At 53.0% G+C, this 13,715-nt stretch overlaps 1 protein-coding gene across 9 annotated transcripts in view; it reads left to right on the forward strand.

Annotated features, from left to right (window-relative positions):
* Positions 1 to 13,021, forward strand: part of Znf217 (zinc finger protein 217) — a 33,555-nt gene extending 20,534 nt beyond the window's left edge. For 7 of the 9 annotated variants that reach the window (XM_021239023.2, XM_021239022.2, XM_021239024.2 and 4 more), the window contains exons 2-6: positions 1,229 to 2,966; positions 6,573 to 6,689; positions 7,503 to 8,831; positions 9,881 to 10,010; positions 11,140 to 13,021. In XM_021239023.2, the coding sequence (XP_021094682.2) occupies positions 1,583 to 2,966; positions 6,573 to 6,689; positions 7,503 to 8,831; positions 9,881 to 9,990 (2,940 nt within the window). In that variant the 5' untranslated portion in view covers positions 1,229 to 1,582 and the 3' untranslated portion in view covers positions 9,991 to 10,010; positions 11,140 to 13,021. Of the gene's footprint in view, positions 1 to 4; positions 1,121 to 1,228; positions 2,967 to 6,572; positions 6,690 to 7,502; positions 8,832 to 9,880; positions 10,011 to 11,139 lie in introns of those variants that run through there. The other 2 variants (XM_021239025.2, XM_087197684.1) reach the window with 2 other exon arrangements.
* The last annotated feature ends 694 nt before the right edge of the window (positions 13,022 to 13,715 follow it).

Below are 13,715 nucleotides of genomic sequence, written 5' to 3' on the forward strand. Positions count from 1 at the left end.
ATGCAGTAAAGGGGGGAGGTGGTGGCGTTAGATAGAGGCCAGTTCTTCCTTCTCCCAGAGTGAAAATGGGCCTCCAGAGCTAAATAAAGTAATCCTTTTGCCACCTGGCCAACACATAACGTGAAAGGTGGATTTAAAACAACTCAGGGATCCTTTTTCTATTGAAACACTAAGCCCTGTTGAAACGTCTGTGTTGAAAGTTTTATGATAAATGTGTACATTCACAAAGCAAGTGGCTTTGTGTACTCATTTCCTTATTTGTTGTGTGGACTGGGAAGTCCTGTCCGGTGCTCTGCAGGGCAGAGAGTTGTGGAAAGCACCTGGGATCTGGATGGCAGATTGGGGTCTAGGATACCCAGGAACCCAGGTACATCATGGCGCCACTCCCCAGTGTCTGCATCTCCTGGAGGGAGGAGTTCAGGGAAGGACCCTGTTTGTGTGCTTGTTTTTGACCTCTGTAGGTATAATTTTCCAGTATGCTTCCTAGCATTTGTTTCTTGGTAGGTAGGTTTGTTACAGAAAACAACTTTAAGGGCAGGGGATTTAGCTCAGTGGCACGGTGCCTGCCTGACAAGCGCAAGGTCCTGAGTTCCATCCCCAGTACCAAAAAAAACCAAAAAAAACAAAAAAAATTTTAAGCACTTTGAAGGTTTTGCCTGAAGTGGTTTAATTGTGTCATCTTGATTTCTTACAACTCTTGCAGCCTCTGGAAGCTATGTATAGGGTGTGTGTGTGTGTGTGTGTATATATATATATACACACACACACATACACTATATGTATACATTACATATATATTACATATATACAAATAGCTATTGTGTGTATATATGTGCATCTAACTGGTGTTTAAAATAGATTCAGCTGAATTCAACAATGTTTTTTTTTGGTACCAGTGTTCGAACTCAGGACCTTGCACTTACGAGGCAGGCGGCAGCACCACTGAGCTAAATCCCTGGCCCTGAATTTAACAATTTTTGTTTTAAAACTTGACCTTTTAAGTGAAAAAAGCACCTTGTCTTTCTGGCTGTAACTCTGCTCATTTAATAAGTGTACTGACTGGGAAGTGCCAGTGATTTAGGTGACAGACACGCTCAGCAGGACTTGGTGGGAACCAAAGGTGAGGCAGTTGAGTTGGGCACCTCCTTGGCCTTGTGGAAAGACCTCGAGGATCGCGTGCAGCCCTCTTCCCGGCGTGGCTCACTGACCGTGCCTGTGTTTCCCCCAGGTTTTGAGCGTCCCCTGTCTTCACGGTGCTGCTCAGTGGAATCACCTGCTCCATGGGGACTGCGAGAACTGATGCTGTGTGCTGATCCACGTCCCAGGTTGGCTTCCGGCAGCCTGCCCGCCTGTTCTGCGGCACGCGTGACCCTCTGCATCGCTGAGCTCCCCGGAAACTTTGCACGAGAAGTTACAGGAACGCACACTTCCTTCTGACCTTTATAATACACATTTGCTCTGGTTTCGAAGCCCAGGGCCGCTGGAGGGGTGAGTGACAAGTCTCACAAGTGGCCTTATTCTGCCCGACTCAGCCCCAGCGGAACTCGAGTCCTACTGTGTGCGCGCCCTCCCAGCAGCAGCCATGCCGACGCAGTCCCTCCTCGTGTACATGGACGGCCCTGAAGTGATGGGCGGGTCCCTGGGCGCCCAGATGGAACCCGATGATGCTTTGTCAATCAAAGGGGCCCCCGCTGTCCCTTTCCGAGCTTCGCAAGAGAAGAGCATCATCCAGCTGGAAGGGTACATGCCCTTGGACTGCATGTTTTGCAGCCAGACCTTCACCCTCTCGGAAGACCTCAACAAGCACGTCCTGCTGCAGCACCGGCCCACCCTGTGTGAGCCCGAGGTCCTGCGGGTGGAAGCCGAGTATCTCAGCCCCCTCGATAAGAGTCAGGTGCGCTCGGAGCCACCCAAGGACAAGAGCGCCAAAGACAGTGAAGACTTCAGCTGCGAGGTCTGTGGGCAGGCGTTCAGGGTGGCTTTTGACGTGGAGATTCACATGCGGAAGCACAAAGATTCCTTCACTTACGGGTGTAACATGTGCGGGAGGAGGTTCAAGGAGCCGTGGTTCCTGAAGAATCACATGCGGACGCACAACGGCAAGTCGGGCACCAAGAACAAGCTGCACCCAGGCCTCGAGGGGCCTGTCACCATCAACGAGGTGGTCCAGGCGCACTCAGCTGGGAGCGTCTCGTCTCCTTACAAGATCTGCATGGTGTGCGGCTTCCTGTTTCCAAATAAAGAGAGCCTGCTGGAGCACAGCAAGGCGCACACCAAAGAAGCTGCTTCCGGGAGCAGCAGGACGCAGAGCGACTCTAGGCCGGAGGCAAGCCTGGCTCCCAGGGAGGAGCTGCTGCAGTTTCTAAACCTAAGGCCCAGTGCTCGCGACGAGGCCGGCAGGAGGCCCGCCCAATGCATACCTCAGCTCGACCCCTTCACCACATACCAGGCATGGCAGCTGGCCACCAAGGGGAAGGTCGCCGTGGCCCAGGAGGAAGTCAAGGAATCCGGGCAGGAAGGGAGCACCGACAACGACGATTCGTGCTCGGAGAAGGAGGAGCTCGGAGAGATTTGGAGTGGGAGCAAGTCGGAAGGTTCCGGAAAGTCCAGAGTGAATAAAAGCAGCTACACAGGCCTCTCCCAAGACAGAGAGAAGCCCAGACATGCCAGTGGTGAAGTGCCTTCCGCCGACGGGGACCCCAAGGCACCCGGTAGCAAGGAGAAGCCCACGCACTGCTCTGAGTGCGGCAAGGCCTTCCGGACCTACCATCAGCTCGTCCTGCACTCGCGCGTGCACAAGAAGGACAGGCGGGTGGGCGCAGAGTCGCCCACCATGGCCGACGGCAGGCGGCCGGGCACCCGCTCCCCCGACCTCGCCCCCTCCCTGGACGACGGCGTGGCCCTGGACCGCGAAGGCGGCTCGGAGGACGGCTCTGAGGACGGGCTCCCAGAGGTGCTGCCGCTGGGTGAGTGGGCCTCGGGCCTGGGCCAGCTGGCCGGGTGGGGTGGGGCTCAGGTCCAGGTCCAGGTCCAGGCCCTGCGTGGCCCTTTGTGGTGCAGGCCACAGGTCTGCCCAGGCTGCAGTGGCTGTGAAAATCTCAGCTTTTGCATTTCACTCACAAAGGACGCGCGTCCTGATGTCTTGCACCTCAGCTGTGGCAGCAGCTCTCGGTCATCTTCTGTCAGTGTTGGGACACAGTTTTGGTTGTCACAGCTGGGCCAGTGCAGCCTGTGTGTTGCCACCCAGTGGGTACGAGGCCAAAGGGTGCTTTGAGGCGGGGTACACAGCCCACTCCTGTGGCCTGGAGCTGTCTAATGTGAGGGGAGAGCCTCTAGCTTCGCTTACCCTTTCTGGCATCCCCGATTTTATTTATAAAACCAAGCCTATCTGTCTAGGCCCGGTTTTTCTTTTTTTTTTTTCTTTTCTTTTTCTATTACTAGGGATTGAGCCCAGGGCTTCATACATGCTAGGCAAGTGCTCTACCGTTGAACTACATCCCCAGCCCTTACTTTATTTTGAGATAGTCTCACTAAGTTACCCAGGTTGATCTTCAACTTGGAACCTTCCTGACTCAGCCTTCTGAGTGGCTGAGATTACAGGCCTGATCCACTGCCTGGCTCAGGCCCACTCCTCATATATTCACTAGATGGTTATTTACTCAGTGTTTGTGGTATCGGGGATTGAACCCAGGCCTTTGCGCTGAGCTATGTCCTCAGCACATGCCCCACCTCCTTTTTAATTTTTACGTGGAGACACGGTCTTGCTGAGTCTCTCAGGCTGGGCCCAAACCTGTGACCCTCTTCCCTCCACCTCCCAGAGTGCCGGGAGGACTGGTGTGTGCACCATGGTTGACTTAACATGGGCTTCTGGGGGTCACAGGGCCCAGGGAAGGATCATCAGCAAGAACCAGGTATTCCTGCTAGGAGAGTCGTTTGGTGCTTTCTGATTGGCCCATCCTGTAGATCTGGGAGGTGCTGTGTCATTAACAAGTTACCTCAGTAACCAGAGTGATGTGTGCCTGAAATACAGGGAATCTGAGCACCCCAAAGACGACTTTCTCAGATGCTCACGGCTTGGTAAATAAACCTTGCAGTGCATTAGTGGCAGGTGTAGATCTGAAAGCACCACTGATGGCTTCACCGAGAAACTCACCTTGCTTCCAGTGGGGAAGGCATTTTCTGGGTCACAGACGTGCTCAGCTGTGTTTCTAGTCCTGCTGCCCTGCTCGTGTAAACCAGTAAACCAGGACGTCTCAGATCCTTGCTATATTTGCTGAATAAAGGATTCTGCTGCTTAGGAATAGTGTGCAAAGCCCTGATGTGTAGAGCACATGCACCACGAGAATGGCGAGGGCAGGAGTGGGTCTTAGAAGACCGACACTTGGAACTGTGGTCTTTGCCTTCTTATCTGCTGTAACTGCTGTGGGGAAGTCTTGTGGGAATTGTGGATGCGCCCCACGCACGGTTGGCCACATACTGGGTCAGAGACTTCACCTGTCTTCAGTCTGACCAGTTCTTGTTCCGGTCACGTGATCAGCTTGAGAGCCATAGTTTTCATATCACTTATTTAATGTGCTGAGCTTGTTTGGACCACGGGAGCCTGTCCCGTAGCGTATCATAAATGCTGTTCCAGAAATCTAGAAAACCTGCCGTGGTGTCTTGGTGACATCATGCAAAGGCCTTAAACCCAGGCCTTGTGGGCTGGACTGTGGAAGACCCGCTCACCGGGAGGCAGTGTGGGAAGCTGGGGCCGGGTCCCCGGGACAGTAGAGTGCAACCTGAGCTCAGGTTCTACCACTGCATTGTTCTGTGACTAGTTATGTGTTGCTCAACTTTTCTCTGTCCCACTTTTCCTGTTTGCAAAATTGGCTCACTGACCCTTGTCTTCCACTTCCCAAGGATAATTTCAACAGCCTATTTGAAAGAAGTTCACTCTCCCTTGAGAAGAACGAACAGCACTGTAAAATCAGAAAAGTTGCTAAAAGGCAGGGTCCAGGCACACGTGGCATTTCACGTCCTTTGTTTTAAAATGAAGGCATTTCGTAATTTTGGCTATGGTGTGACATAAGGTCCGTGCGTGCCGTGCTGACACATGGTTGGAAGTAGGAAATTTCAGATAAGGTGCAAATCTAGCTCTAAACACAGCTAGTTGGGTGTAAGAAAGTCAGATGTTCTGTTTTTAATTAACGGATGTTCCTAAATTTAAGTTTTTTAATGTGGCCTCTGGCCCAGATTTATCTTACTGTACTATCAATCTGGCTTTCTTTGGGTTTATTTTTAAGAAGATCAAAAGCAAAGTCAATGATTAATTTTCAAAGTCTTCCCGGTACCTTTTTAGGTCAAGGGTTGTCTCTGTCTTGTAGGAGGACACGCCTCCCCGGAGGGCGGGAGTCAGTGTACCTGGAGTGGGGTGTGCAGCCCTGTCTGCATCACTGCCTCTCAGTGTATGCTGTTTTCAAAGTTAGTAAGCTTAGAAGCAGTCCAGAGCGAGTATGAGAGGCGCAAGGAAGCAGGCTCTTGGACCAGCTTACTAACGCGGGCTTTATTGCGCCCTTGTGCTGGGGTGGAGCCCAGGGCCTCTGCCAGCCAGGCGAGGTGAGGTGAGGCGGGTGCCCACCGAACAGCGCCTCCAGCCTGGGGTAACACTGTTTTTTGTTTTTTTGCCATTCCGGGGATGGAACTCAGGACCTTGCACTTGCAAGGCAGGCGCAGCGCCGCTGAACTACATCCCCGGCCCTGCGCTGTGATTTGAAGAGGTGCGCAGACGTTTGTTGTGGTCCTTCATGCTGCATATGAGCTGCAGCTGGAAGTATTTATTTAAAACTACAGAATCCATGAGGGGAGGGCATTCTGACCACAGCATGTCCCGCTGCCTTGGAGGCGGGGGTGTGCCTGCCTGCCTGGTAATCCGCTCTCCGGTGGGCTGCTGAACGTTAGGTACATCACCCTGCCGGTCCTGCAGAGATCGAAGTTCAGAGCAGGAGGCAGATGTTACATGCACTAGATGTATCTGGTGCACGTGAGTGCCTGGACAAACCTGCTTCCCAAACCTAGCTAAGTTTTCACAAACTTCCCTGGGTGTTTCCCCAATACCAAATTTTGTTTGCTGTTGAAGATTAGGTTGTGCCGGGTGCCCTCTAGTGGTAACTTGTTTAATTTTAGGGTGCAAAGCTTGTTTTTCTCCTCGAGGTTGGGAGCATGGACGGTTTGTTTTCTGAATTACTGACTGGTAAGGTGGTTTCCCCAGAGGGCACAGCCACCCTCCGCTGGGGAGAGCAGAAGGCTGCCCGGCGTGGAGCCTGCAGGGGCTCGCCTGTGATGCAGACAAAGGAAAGTCTCTAGCAGTGCCCCTGCTGCATTCAGAACACAGGGAAAACATTACTGACTCAAACCTCAAACAGCTTGGCAATAGCCTGCAGTGTTTTTAGCCCCTTGCTTCGTCCTCCAGCGCTAACGTAAGACATTTGTTCATGGTTCTTTCCCAAAGTGTTTATATGAACAATGTTCACATCAACCTGCCTATTCCGTACACTTCAGCTGTCTTACATAAATATTTTTGTTTCTGCTTTAAGATAAAAATGATGATGGAGGAAAAATAAAGCATCTTACATCCTCGAGAGAGTGTAGTTATTGTGGGAAGTTTTTCCGTTCAAATTATTACCTCAATATTCATCTCAGAACGCACACAGGTAGGACTTTGTTTTTTAAAGCATGTATTAGTTAAAGGAGTTACGATGTAATCCTCTCGCTCTTTGGTTCAGATACTCTGCCAGGGCCTTGGAGTAGCTGAGAACTGCAGTGTGGGTTGCAGCCGTTACCCCACTTTATTACCACTGTACCCTGAACAGTTGTCCCATTCTGAAGATGGTTACTGAATCCTGTCTCTTAGCCTTTCAAAGTCGTAATATTTTTAAATGCCACATCTTTTATTTTGAAAATACTTTCACGTTGGTAGATGAGATAAGATACTTAGTTCCCTCTAAATTGTAGAAGCAGCTGTAGGGACAGTGGTTTGGGGAGCTGTGGATTTGAATTTCATGCTTCTAGCTCTGCACGTTGGGGAGTTATTTAACTTTTTGTAGCCTCATTTTCCTGGCTGGAAAAGTGCAGTTAAAAACATGAATTTTTTTTTTCTAGTACAGATAAATCACTGTTTTGTTTTTCATCATTTGTTTTTTGAGTCAGGGGCTCACTGTATAAGGCTGGCCTTGAGCTTGCGATCCTCCAGCCTCAGCCTTCCAAGGGCTGGGATCAGAGGCGAGGGCCACTGTGCCCGCCTTGTGTTCCCACACTGGGGATCGAACTCAGGACTTGCACTGAGCTAAGTCTCCCGCCCCTGTGTTCACATTTTTAAATGTGAGGGTGCAGAACAAAGCTCGTGAGAAGTGTAGCCCTGAGGATGAGCAGATGGAGAGGGGAGGGGAAGCCCTGTGCTGAGGCTGTGGGTGCTGGGAGGCTCTGGGGCCTCTGCTCAGCACCAGTGACGTTGATGTCTGTTGCAGGTGAGAAGCCGTACAGGTGCGAGTTCTGTGACTATGCCGCGGCCCAGAAAACGTCGCTGCGGTACCACCGGGAGCGGCACCACAGGGACAAGCAGGGGGATGCCAGGGCCCAGGGCAAGGGCGCGGAGCGGGAGGATGCGCTGCCCGCCTCCAGCTCACAGACCAGGAGCTCGAAGCGATCCTTCCACGGAGCCCAAGATGTGAAGGGCGCCCCGCCGGCCAAGCTGCCCCGGGACCCGCCGCCTGCCCGCCTCGGTGCTCAGGACAGCAGCGGGAACCCTAGCCCGCGCCCTGCCGCCCTCGGGGAGGAACCCCGGCCTGGCGCCGATGGCCAGGAGCGGCCCCTGAACCTGTCCCGAGGGGCCCCGCACTGCACCGCGCTGTCTCTCAGCAGAGCCCTGATCCCCAGCGTCACCTGCCCGTTCTGTACCTTCAGGACCTTCTACCCCGAGGTCCTGATGATGCACCAGCGGCTGGAGCACAAGTACAACCCTGATGCCACCCGGGGCTGCCGCAGCAGGGCCCCACTCAGGGCACGGCGCACCGGCTGCCCACCCGCGCTGCAGGGCAAAGACGTGGCTCCCCTGCCCGTGCCGCCCCGGCCCCGGCCCCGCCCCCGGCCCTGCCCTGCTGCACAGCCCAGGCCCGCGCCGCCCGAGAAGGGTCGCCAGGGCCCCACACCGCCGGCAAGGGTGCCCCCGGCCCCGGGCACTGAGCCCAGCACTTTAGCCCCCAGCAACCTGAAGGCCCCGCGGCCCCACCCGAGCTCCGGAGTCCCGGGAGCCTCCAGGCCACAGCAGCCGGAGGCGTTTCCGAAGGCTGGTATGCCCTCCGGCCCGGACAAGACCAAGAGAGCCGAGACCAAGCCCAGGGCCCTGGCTGAGGCCCCTGTGCAGCCCCCTGTGGGTGGCGGCGGCAGCAGCAGCGGCGGAGGAGGCGCGACCCCGCCCGGGGACTGCGCCCCAAAGAGCGAGGGGCCCTGGGCTGCGCCCGGGAGAGACTACCTGTGCCACCGGCAGGCGGCCGAGCTCGGGGAGCTGCTGCCCAAGAGACTGAAGGCCAGCGTTGCGGCCCCGGACACTGAGCAGCCCGGGCCCACCTGCAGGCGGAGCTACGACCTCCCCAAGTACCATGCACCCCAGGGCATTGCCACGCTGATGCCGCAGGAGTGTGCGTGCCCGCCAGCGCCCCTGCCACCCAAGCCCCGCTTCCTGGGCCCCGGGGACTCGGATGCCCCGAGCGTGCAGGCCACGCAGAGGTCCTTTGGCGGGGGGGCGCTGTACACCTGCGCGCCCCCTGGGCACCCTGCCGCTGGGCTGGCGCTGGAAGGTAGGCAGACGCGGGGCTGCTGTCCCGGTGCCCAGCCCTCGGGGTCGGGTCTCACTGTGGCATAGCTACACCTCGTGCTAAAGTGGGGTCTCCTCTCGTGAACAGCAGGGCTCTGAGCCCGCCCAGCCCTTCCCTGCTGTGGGAGCTGCAGGTGCATGTCTGCCCTGCACACCTCCGTGTGGGGCTTGGGTGCCTCCCAACACACCCATGCCAAGGGCACCTTGGGAGGCTCAGCCTGGCCGGCCGCTGCCCAGGGCTGCGTGCGCCTCACAAATCAGCTTGTGGGGCCTCCCCATGGCGGGCAGGAGGCCAGGGTCCGGTTAGCAACCTCGCTTCAGTCCAGTGCCTTCCTTTACCAGGCCTCGGCCCCGGCCTCAGGGAGTCCGGTCTGCTGAGCCTCTGCCTGTCGGGGTCCTGTGTGGACCCCAGACACTGTGGGCTGGGCGAGGTAGCGATTGGAAGGCAGTTGCTTTCACACCCTCCAGTGGGCTTTACTGAAATTGTGATGAAAGTAGTTTTTGCTGCTTTTGGGTTAAAAGTGGCAAATGTGCACCCACCCTAAATGGACCCAGATCACAACTGTAGGAGCAGAAGGGCTCTATGTTGGGGCTCACGTCCCCTCGGAGTTTTTCTTCTGACACTTAAAGTTGCTTTGGGTTCGAGATACACATCGGTGTAGTGTTCTATTCTGCCATTCTCTGGTGGCTTTTTTTTTTTTTGGTACTGGGAATCGAACTCGGGTCCTTGCACCTGTTCAGGAGGCGGCAAAACTATTGAGCTACATCCCCAGCCCCTCTCTGGTTGCTTTTAAAGTTCTTATTAATGACAGCCTGGAAGCTAGGCAACTTCAGGGCTTAAAATGCTGTGCTAATAATTCTTCTCATAAAACAAATGGCTGCAACTGCACAAACACACCTGTGTGGTGTGTGTGTGTTGCAACATAAAGTGCTCACACTCTTAGTGTTGGGGATTTCCGTGTCATGTACCCCTCATGGAATCACTTGAATGTACGCTGAGTGCTGCTTTTTTTATGCTTTCCTTTCAATCAGGAAAAAGACCTGTGTCCTACCAACACTTAGCCACCAGCCTCCTGCAGAAGAGAAGCTACGAGAGTTTTATTGGGAGTGCACATTATCGACCAAATGACAAAAAGACTTGATTTCCTATTGGGGAAGAAAGGTGAGCATATGTTTTCATAAAATATACTTCATTTATTGATTGAAAATCATTTAGTTTGTCCAGGGTAACATGAAGTGATTTTTAATGTTAAACTTTTTCAGAAGGTGTCTTAAGATTAGCTGTAGTATTTAGGCCTGCAGATGTCAGTAGTGATGATGGTAGGAAGGAGCGACACGGCAGCTGAGCTCGCCAAGTGTTTACTTTGTGCCAGGCCCCAAGTGCCAAGTCCGAAGTCCCCCGGCCCGACTGCCACAGCCGCTAGGTCAGGTTAACCCTCCATACTAAATCATAGAAATAACTAACCCCAGCACCCAGGAGGCCGAAGCAGGGCAGTTGCCACCTTCAGGCCAGCTGGGGCTACAGAAGGAGCCCTGCCCCAACAAAACCAAACCAAAGCCCGGGTGTGGTGATGCACACTCACGAGGCTGAGGAAGGAGCATTGCTGCCAGTCAGGGCCAGCCTGGGCGCCACAGTGAGACCCTGTCTTGAACAAAACAGGAAAAACAGCTCTGAAGACCAGGCGCCGCGTTGGGGATGGAGCTCTGGTAGAGCAGTTGGCTAGCACGTGAGGTCCTGGATTTGACCGCCAGCTCTGCAAACACAAACCAAACCCCCTTATCAGTAAGGGAGACTGCAGCGCAGGGACCTGAGGCGGTGTGGGCTCTGCCCGATCTCCCTCCGAGACCCAGCCTGTGCCGCCCGCCCGCCCGCTTTGCACACGTGGGGCGCTGCTGAGAAATCTGCCAGGAACGGGAGGCTTCTCAAGTGTATTCTCTGCACGTGGTCTGTCCCGTTGTGGGTCAGCGTGGGCGTGCGGCGTGAGTGAGTGCGAGTGCGCGTGCTGAGCTGCAGGGCTCCTCTGCCTCTCCATGGACAGCAGTGACTCCGGCCTGCCTCCTGGGCGTCGGCAGAGCCCTTGCTCCCTAGGGGCTTTCCCAGCCGGGCTATAGCCCAGTGAACTCGGATTCCAAGTGCCGCCTCGGCATGGATTTGGCAATTGTGACATTTGCTTAGCTCATTGGCTTTCTAGGTCCCATTAGTTCCATTTATTCATTTATTTTACTTAAAAAATGTTTTCCTAAGCTGCATTCTTCATCTTAATCACTTGAAGCATTTTTTTTCCCCTTAGGTTTTGCCGGATGTAAGTGCATACTCTCCGTGAAATTAAACTTTGGTTCATCCTCTGAGAAAGGAAATGGTGAAGCTACTGAAATAAGCTGTGATTGTACTGTATTAGAGCACGCGAGGAGCATGTGAGGAACACTACAGCTTCGGAAGGTTGTTCTGTAACTTTTGTACCAAATAGCAATAAAAACGAGTTGGAACAGTTGGGCCATACACAGGTGGGGACTGGAAATCTCTATTTTGTCCCTGAATAATATTTTTTTTAGAATTGACCAAATAAGTGGAGTTTTGCATCCTTGAGCGCTGCTGAAGAGAAATCACTGGGGCTGGGGCGGGGGCGGGGAAAGTCTATCATGCTTGCATCTCAGGTAAGAGTCTGTAAATATCTAAGTTGTAAACCTGCTTGTTTAAATACTGTGTGTATTCCTTTTCCCTGATGGAGCTCAACACCTGTAGCATTGTCTGCTGTTTGTGCTCATTTAAAAATGTTTGTTTTTAAAAATTTTCTAAGGGTCTGTATTGTGTCAAATCCCCCCAACCTGTTGTCTGAACAAAATGTTGGCGGAAGTGTCGGGCGTGGCCCTCTCTGAAGACGGGGGGCTGCACCCTGACCCCGTCCCTCATGAGACGGTGTCCCTGGGCCTGTCCGGTGTCCCCAGCCTGTCCGCTGAGCTGTTTGTGGAGCTGTTTCCGTTTTTTGCCATCTGTTGCTTCTGTGGGAAGATTTAGCTTTTTGGGGAGTGTTTGGCTAAATTAATCTATAAAAAATGCTAGATTGCAAATAGTGAGAAGCAATTTTAAGGGAATGAAGGGCCTTGGGGCAGATGTTAGGTGTGTATCTGAGAGTCGCAGCCACCAGGTAGTGCAGACGTGGATTCAGAGTGGGAAACTAGGAAACTAACCGCTGGCCAAGCCCCCAGGGCGGGGCAGGGAACTGGGACCCCGCTGGTCTCCTGCATATGAGGCTGTTTCGCCCACGCACAGGCAGTTTGGGTTTTAGATGGGAGCCCACTTGGCGTTTTAAACTCGTGTTTCTTTGATGTGTTGTCCATGGCTGAGTTTTCCCAGCAGTTCATGAGTTTAGCAACCACAGAATATTTTATGAAGAAACTATTTCAAAGATAAATTTGCACTGCCCATTTTTTCTGCCCTGCTCCTCTGTGGAGGGCGAAGTGCTCTAAGAAGCCCAGTGTTTCCTTAGGCAGCAGCACGCTGTCCTGGGTCTGCCTCCCGGTGTGGGCTCCCAGGTCGAGCCGGAGTGCACGCTCGCCCAAGTCCTGTTCACAAGCTGAGCCATATGTACATAATCTAGATGGGTGTTTTCATAGTTTTGCACTTTTTATAGCCTATTTTTGAAGATTAGCACATTTGCAAAATGATTGATTCAGTCTTTGCCTAATCCAGTGAGTGTTACAGAAAGCTTGCTGGGATATAAATGTAAGTCTTAAAAAAGGGATGTGGTAACAGCGGGCTGGAATTTAAAACTATTAAAAAAAAATCACCAAATCTATGTGAAAACAAATCAAGTTTGTGTTACGCTGAAATTTTTGGGCTTTTGTATCTCCTTTCCAACTACATTTCTGAACGCATAAAAATAGCAATTTTTTTTAACAGCCCTTTGTACTTCAAAGTATGTTTGTGTCCATCAGTATTAACTATTGGAATACTACTGCTTTTGTATGTTTTTTTCCTTTGAGACAACAGTACATTTAATAGAGGTACAATTCGTTGAATTTTTGTTGATGTATTTATTTTATTCCAGTTTGATTTATTTTAATTGTTACTTGTCAAACAGTAGACATTACTTATTTTATTTATGATATATTTCAGCCTAAAGTTATGTTATTATATGTGGATGTAAATATAGATTTGGTGTTTTGCAGTCATTGCCTTTTGTTTTTACTGTATTCCTGGTTTCCGGATTTTATTTCACTTTATAAATGTGGCCTTCAGCACGCACAGTAACACGGTTATTGTAACGAATCCGTGTTCTTGTTTGGTGGAGTCTTTTTAAAGCAATTCTCAGACGCAGTTGTCTCACCCCCGCAGTGACGCTTTGGTAAGTGTCCTCATCCAGTGCCCACATGCGCCACCTCACCGCGTCTGCACTCCGCGACAGCTCCGCCAGGACGGAACTTCCTGCTTGCCTCTTGGCCAAGCGTGGTGACACAGGCGTAATCCCAGCACCTGGGAGGCTGAGGCAGGAGGATCGTCGTGAGCACAAGGCCAGCCTGGGCTACATCATGAGTTCAAGGCCATCTAGATCTGGGCTGCAGGGCAGACGCTGTCTCAGAAAACCAGAGGCCGACTCCCGTGGCCCTGGACCTGTTGCTTTGCAGAGCCTGTCGATGCGCTCAGTACAGCCAGTCGGGCTTCGAAGCCTCTGACTCCAGTGCTGCCCCAGTGCTGATCACGGCCCTCCATGCCTTCGGTGTGCGCGGGAGGGCCTCAGTGTGGGTGTCTTGCCCCCTTGCGAGGAGGCCGCACCCGCTCTGCCGCCCTTGTCGCCCTACGGCCGGATGTGGACTCGCTCTGTGCCGCCAGGGGGCGCCGTCAGCCCGCCGCCCTCAGTTCAGCTTA

This window comes from Heterocephalus glaber, unplaced genomic scaffold (assembly GCF_053883595.1).
Source record: "Heterocephalus glaber isolate CG9 unplaced genomic scaffold, H.glaber_assembly_v1.0 deba00001673, whole genome shotgun sequence".
NCBI lineage: Eukaryota > Metazoa > Chordata > Mammalia > Rodentia > Bathyergidae > Heterocephalus > Heterocephalus glaber.